General features: G+C 29.5%; 1 protein-coding gene across 1 annotated transcript; it reads left to right on the top strand.

Annotated features, from left to right (window-relative positions):
- Nucleotides 1-1,257: 1,257 nt before the first annotated feature.
- Nucleotides 1,258-5,249, top strand: LOC137822318 (uncharacterized protein At4g14342-like; the record flags this gene model as incomplete). Its single annotated transcript, XM_068627203.1, has 3 exons — nucleotides 1,258-1,337; nucleotides 1,446-1,569; nucleotides 4,926-5,249. Coding segments are annotated over 3 exons (252 nt in total), but the record flags the coding sequence as incomplete, so codon positions are not given.
- Between the last annotated feature and the right edge of the window lie 1,904 nt (nucleotides 5,250-7,153).

Below are 7,153 nucleotides of genomic sequence, written 5' to 3'. Positions count from 1 at the left end.
TTAACATCACCTTAAATCCCACATTATAATTAAATAATAATAGATATTTTTAATTTTAATTTATAAAAAATATAAAAATTAAACCGTCAGATTTATTATTTAGACAAATCCTGATTGAATTTTTTTAATAAATCATTTTGAATAAATATTTATTCCTTTTTATTTTTTTCTTAAATTTTTTTATAATTTATTTCTTTTATTATATCTTTCGTTTTTACTATATCATAAATTAACTAGAAGAACATTAAGGGTTTGTTTGCATTCGAGTGTTCACTCAAATTGAAAAACAAATAAAATATATGTTTGTATTTGTGTAATTGTGAGGAAAGAAAATCGATTGATTGCGGAAGAAGAGAAAAAACAAAACAATAGTTGGTGTGCATTGAAGAAAAACTAAAAAAAAATAAAAAATTAAATAACATTATTAAAAAGTCAAAATTACCTTAACTTTATATATATAAAATAATATTTTATATATATATTACAACAATAACAATAAATTATAAACAATAATAAAAAATATAAAAATAAATTACATGTTTAATAATAATTAAAATAAATTTATTAAATAATAATATCAATAATAATAAAAATATATTTTTAATTTGATTTGATGAAAAAAAAAATTAAATGTATTTATAATAAAATAAATATTTACTAAAAATAAATATTTTTTACATCAAATATTTTAATTAACTTAAATCTATTAAAAAAAATCATATTTTATTATTTAAATATTTTTAAAGATAAGGATAAATTTGTAAAATTACATTTTACACATTTTAAAAATATAAAAAAAAATTTCACAACCATCATATCACTCACAAAGTTCAATAAACTTTTTTCATAAATCTACTCTAACATACATTAATCCAAACAACCGACTTTCTTTACACTTTTGTCTCAAATCACTTCAAATTCACTCCCTCAAAACTTTTCCCTAATTTTGAACCTAAATCTTAAGCCCTGTCCTAACCTAAATCCTAAACCCTATACTACATATTTCTAAATTTGAACAGTGAACCAGATTCCTCTCTTCCAACTTATATCTATAGCTAAGCATTGGGTTTGGGATAGCACTTTCATAGCAACTCAATTCAACTCGCCAATTACACACCATGCAGGAATACCCTATTTTTTCCCCAATTTTTCTTCAAGGCTGCAGCACAATTTTTCGTTTTACTCTTCAATTTTCCCATCCCTGACCTCGGTGAATTTGAGTTAATTAGGGTTTTGAAATTTGAATACCGAAATTAATCTGTGCGTTTCATCAACTCTCAGCTCGAACATCTCCAAGCCAAATATGTTGGAACTGGTCATGCCGATTTGAACAGATTGTCAGTCTCGCTCTCACCCTTTTCCCCAAAATTCATTCTCAAATTTTGTTTTTTTTTTCATTTTTTTAAATTAATCGTTTGTTTTTTCTTGGTTACATGTGTGTACAGTGAGTGGGCAGTGAACATTCAACGTGATAGCTATGCATCATATATTGGTCACTATCCTTTACTGGCATACTTTGGTATTGCTGAAAATGAATCTATTGGAAGGGAACGCTATAGCTTTATGCAGGTTATCTTTCTTTCTGTCTAGGCATACGTTGTTATCTTTTTTTTTTCCTTCATCTTAGTTTCATTTTTTCTATCTAGGTCTTTATCTATATCCGCTAGTTTGTTTTGCTGTCATCTTAGGAAAAGATAAATGCTAGCAATACACTTTTTTTCAGTGTTCTATTGTATTGGGAGAGTTCATGAACGAGGAGTGGGAAATGTTACTAGTGTAACTGAATTGAGTCTCACGTTAATTTTGCCCAATAGCGAAGACAAGAGTGCGGCTAACCTTTCTTTGTAGTGAAATATATTTCCACCCAACAGGTTGTCTATGGGCTTTTGAGACAAAGGTGAAAAGAAAATCACTGCTTACTTGAAATTCTTTTCTGATGAAGTTGTTGACTGCTGTATGTTTGCTTATTGAGGAAGTGAACTTTGTAACCTTGTTGCGTCCCTTTATTATTGTTATTTTGAATGTCTGTATTCCTGTTATTTTAGGAGCAGTTGTCCTTTTTTATTCTATTTCTTCCATTCTTATATATGAATATAAACTAGGTACATAGTTCTATGCATTGTAGATACATGTCGCTAGCTTATTAGTTTATTGTTTTTCTTTTCGGAGTGTTGTTTCTGATAATTTAAATAGGATACAAGTTATCAAATTAGGAAATTTATAAACTACTGGTTTCATTGTCATGTCCTGTAGTCAATTCAAGGGTCACTGGTTTCTATATGACAATTGCATAATCAGACTGGTTGCCTAATATCCTAATTATGGGATTTTTATCTGTCTATTCAACAAAATATCCCATTTGGTCTTACCATGTTCTGATTATTTGCAATCAGCAACTTGCTTATCTGCTAAGTACTAGTGATAATTATCTACAACTCTTTTTGTATTGCCCCTTATGTTTTGGAGGGAGTTATTTTGGCCTCTGGGGTGGGAGTTATCAATGATATGGAAGGGAATGCATTGGGAGGGATGAGCAGTTTCGTGTTTAAGAGCTATGAAGCATGCAGACACCCCAACACAACCAATGTCCAAAACATAGAACACCGGGTCTTTGCATATGCATAAATAGGTCATGCAATTTCTTTATTAAGAGCCATCATTAGATTACAGTATAATCACTCTATCTCTTCATATAAAATCTAAAATAAGATGAATTATATTTTAAGAAATATATGCTCATCTTCTCAAAAGCAACTTACTTTGGGGCCATTTGGTTTAAGAAAACAATGAGAACATTTTATTGTTTCTTGTTTTCATCTTTTCCTTTATAAATTTCTGAAAACAAAAGCAAAATGAAAAAAATAGAACTCTTTCTTAAACTAAATGAGCTCTAAGGTCTACACTACACTCTATTTTCTATGTTAATAAACCTCAAAAAAGAAAAGTACGAGCAGACATTATCCTTTAATATATTATATTATTTTTAAATCTGACCTTTCTAATATTAAAAAGATCAATAATATTTTTTCTATCATTAGTGTCCTTGAAGTGCCTGTGCATATATGAAAGCGTCGTCTGAATTTTCCAAGCCAACAAAATATAATTTATTAATTGGACACTGATTGAGGAGCGTCTGCCACATGTAGTATGTTGGGTTTAGGGACGTCTCTGATGCCTTTTACACTTCAAACAAGATTATTTGCCATGCCTCATAATTTGGGATTATTAGAAGGAAGAAATGGATGCAGAGGCTAATCTCTATGCTTGTCTTATCTTATAAAAAAAAACCGTTTTAACTGGCCAATGGCTGAGCACGGGGAAGAGGCTCAGAAAATCAGGTATTCACTTTGTCTAATTGTTGATATTGGCTCAGAAATCAAATCAATAGGTGTTTATCATCTACTCTATGGATCATCTTGTGGTAAGCATCTAGTGCACCTTTATTGTACATACTATCTAACACTGACCAGAAGCTCTTATTACTAGTTAGTTAGTTTGTTTGTTTGTTAGTGCAGGAAATGTGTGCCTCGAGTCACTAGATTTGTTGGAGTGATTCATAGCGTAATTCCTGAAGTTTGTTACAACTGTTTTATAGTATATATATAGATAGACATCTCATGTAAAGCACGATGATAGAAAAAGAAGTTATCCATTCATTGTATGTGAGAATGATTGTAATCTTTGAAGCTTTCTCTATAACTCTTCGATAGATAAAAACTTGTTTCATAGTAATTATTTGTGGATGTAGAGTAGAGTTCATTGATACTCTAATTGAACCATGTTAAATTGTTTCATGTGTGCTTTGTTTCTTCTTCAAGCTTCTGATTTTGGTGTATGGTGTTCTGAGCATTCTTGTGTTTATTTTTTTAAAAAATTTGTTCCAATGAGCTTCTGCTTAATTTCACAACACTAGTGTAAGACTGTGTGTAACAAATTTTGCATTCCTTTGTAACCGTGAGAACCAGGCTATAAGCTTAGACAGAATACACCTGCAAAAGGATTTGCCTCAGTTTTTTTTTCACGTAAACCTCAGAAAGTGTAGGGAGAAGGATGCTGAAGTGGCAGAAAAATGGAAATGGTTTCTATTATAGAGAAAGAGAACACGGAGAATGTCCTTTTTTTATAACCGAGAATACTCAGTTTACAATTGTCGTTCTCAATCTACTATAATTTTGTACACTCTTGTCTTATTAACTTCCTAACTAATAAACTCTCTGGATCCCCCACCATATTACGTTTAGGAGGTATGGGTCTCAGGCCCAATATGGGTTGTAGATCTAACACGATGGATCATACTGTTATATCATAAGAAAATCCAATAGTATCTTGATTTTATCCTAGAATATCTAGAACATCTTATCACATCAGTTCTTAGATAGTTTTATCTTCTTAGAGGGGTTTATTTTGTCTTTAGGAAGCTGTGTTCTTTAGGATCAAAAGAGTCTATTGTTTGTATAATTGTATAAATGACGTTCAATGCTTGTGTATCATTAAAACTGTCTAACATCATAGTATGAATAAGGTATTATTTCAAATCTTCCTTTGCTCAATAAAGCATCATAATTTCAACACGTATTCATAAAAATGATCACCCTATACCACAATTATATAGCATGAGCAATGTGAAGCTTCTTAATTGGTTGGAGATATGGGATAGGAAAAACATTGTGGGACAGAGCTTTGTGATATCTCTCAACCTGCAACATGTTTGTTCATCCTAATCCTATCAAGAGGGAGGGTGGGATCTTGGAATTCTGAAAGGAATTAGCAACAAGTATAATTTACAATTATCTAAAGAGTAGTTATAGCACGACCCTTCTCTGAGTTTTTTTTTTCCTGTCTTGTTAACCTTCTCTTTATTATCGTTGTTTACAATTCTTCAGTCATCAGATATCCTTATATGACAAATTCTATCATTTGTGCAGAAAATGCTCCTGCCTTGCGGTTTACCTCCCGAAAGAGAAGAGGATTAATCACACAGTACAGTTTATATAGCCTTTGACAGTTTATTGTGCTGTGTTATCTGATTGAGGAAACAGATGGTCGTGACCTTGATTACATATCGTAGCATCATCTTTCTTTAGTTTGTGGATGTTAAGTAGTTGTTATGGAGCTTGGAAAATTTTCAAGATATGTCAAGTTTAGTTTATTCTTAAATTTTAATGTTGTCTGTGTTTCTTTTAAATTGAATCAAGCTTGTGTTCGCATTCCAATAAAATGTGATTCTCCCTTGAGTGACTTTTATAACATGCCACAATTTTTCTGTTGCATTTGGGGTTTGAACTCAAGGAACAGGGTACACTATTTGCTAAGTATATGACCGATTGTTCGCATGATTGGCTACCATGACCATGTTTAATTGTTTGTTAATATCTGAGTTTGATCAGAATTTGTGCCAGGATGGATCATATATTTTAATTTAACCACTCAGCGACGGATTTTTAGTAATTATTCCCTTATGAAATTTTAATAATACAAACCCAAATTTGTGTAGAATTTGAGTATGCATTGCCTGATTCTTTTTTAATATAATTGGATTTTTTTATTTATATTTTGACCTTAGTAAGTAAATGACTTCTTTTACTTACCATGATATATGGTTTTTGTTAAATACTATTCATATTCTATATTTATTTATTAGATTCATTTTGATATTTCATCTTTTGAATTTGGCTTTTCGAAATAATAATTATTATTTTATTTTGGAACATGATCGTGAACACTTTTTGCAAGATTGAAACATTTGGCTTTACATTTATTTACATGATAATTATAAAAATCAATCTATGTTTGAACAAAAAAGTAGTCCAAAAGTAGTTATAAACATTATGAAAAGTGATTCTTACACACGCAAAATGAAAAGTTTAATTTTCGATTCTTTTACCAGTTAGTGGAATAGTTTTAACGAAAATTTTATCATGTTATTTTTGGTTCAAACATAAATTGGTTTAATGATTTTTATGTAAATGAATTTATTATGATAAATTTCACATCTTGGATAAGTTAAAAAATAATATAAAATTTCATCTCAAAATCGAAAATATCATTATTTCGGAGATTAATTAATTTTAAAAGATAAATGGCTAAAATAAATTTTGTAGCTGAAAGTATAATTTATTATTGTTTTTATCTAAATCGATTTATTTCACAAGTACACTAGTAATATCGCATCCTTTTATCTAGATTAACTTCACAAATAATGGAGATAATGGTGGAGCATGTCCTTTTAAAATACTTAGTTCAAATGGATATATTATCTTTTGGCAAGTGATCTATGGTTAGGGAAAGATGGGGGATTCTTCCTGCACCTCTATCATTTCTTATTGCACCTCCTTATTTTAGGTGAAAAAATTAGTTTACCCTTAATGAAATAGAAAATGACACCTAAATCCTTGTACCCATAAGCTTCTTCGTTAAATGAGACCTTTCCTGAACCCCTTTGTGCTTTGTGGGAGAGCCTATGCATTTTACTGACTTTCGAATTTAGAATTTAAAATACAAATTTTGACTTTTGAACTGGACAATTCGAAAATCATTTTTAATTCAAAAAATAACTTTTGAATTATAAATTTTTTGAAACTAACTTTGTATTTTGAATTGTAAAATTCATAATACAAATTTAGCTTTCAAATTTGGAAGTCATTATGAGTTTTAAATTATAGAATTTTGAATACAAGTTATGACTTTTGAATTCTAGAATTTGGAATACAAATTTGACTTTCAAATCTTACAATTCGAAAACCATTTTTTGGATTCAGAAATTACTTTTGAATTGTAAAATTCGAAAGTCAACTTTGTATTATGAATTCTATAATTTGGAAGTGACTTTTTGTTGCTTGATCTCTACACTCTAAAAAAAACTACAAAAGATCAAATTAGGATCGTTAGCATAGTGATCTTTGGATTGAAAGAAAGATTCTACAAAAAGACTATATAGCAGATACAACTACCTTATGTACCTAAATTTTTAAATATAAAACTTTAAATATAAATCTAAGGTGAAAACTTAATACATAAATTCATTATAAGATTTAATATTTGTCTTGCTTAAGTTGTCTTAAATAAGTTGGTTCAAAGCTCAAGTGACATTAAACTAGAGCATTTAAAATTAACTCCTTTTGCACATAGTAAGATGTGTATTTTATAAATCCTA

This window comes from Phaseolus vulgaris, chromosome 9 (assembly GCF_000499845.2).
Source record: "Phaseolus vulgaris cultivar G19833 chromosome 9, P. vulgaris v2.0, whole genome shotgun sequence".
Taxonomy (NCBI): domain Eukaryota; kingdom Viridiplantae; phylum Streptophyta; class Magnoliopsida; order Fabales; family Fabaceae; genus Phaseolus; species Phaseolus vulgaris.
The sequence above is the reverse complement of the archived record's forward strand: the minus strand, read 5'-3'. Positions and strand labels throughout refer to the sequence as shown.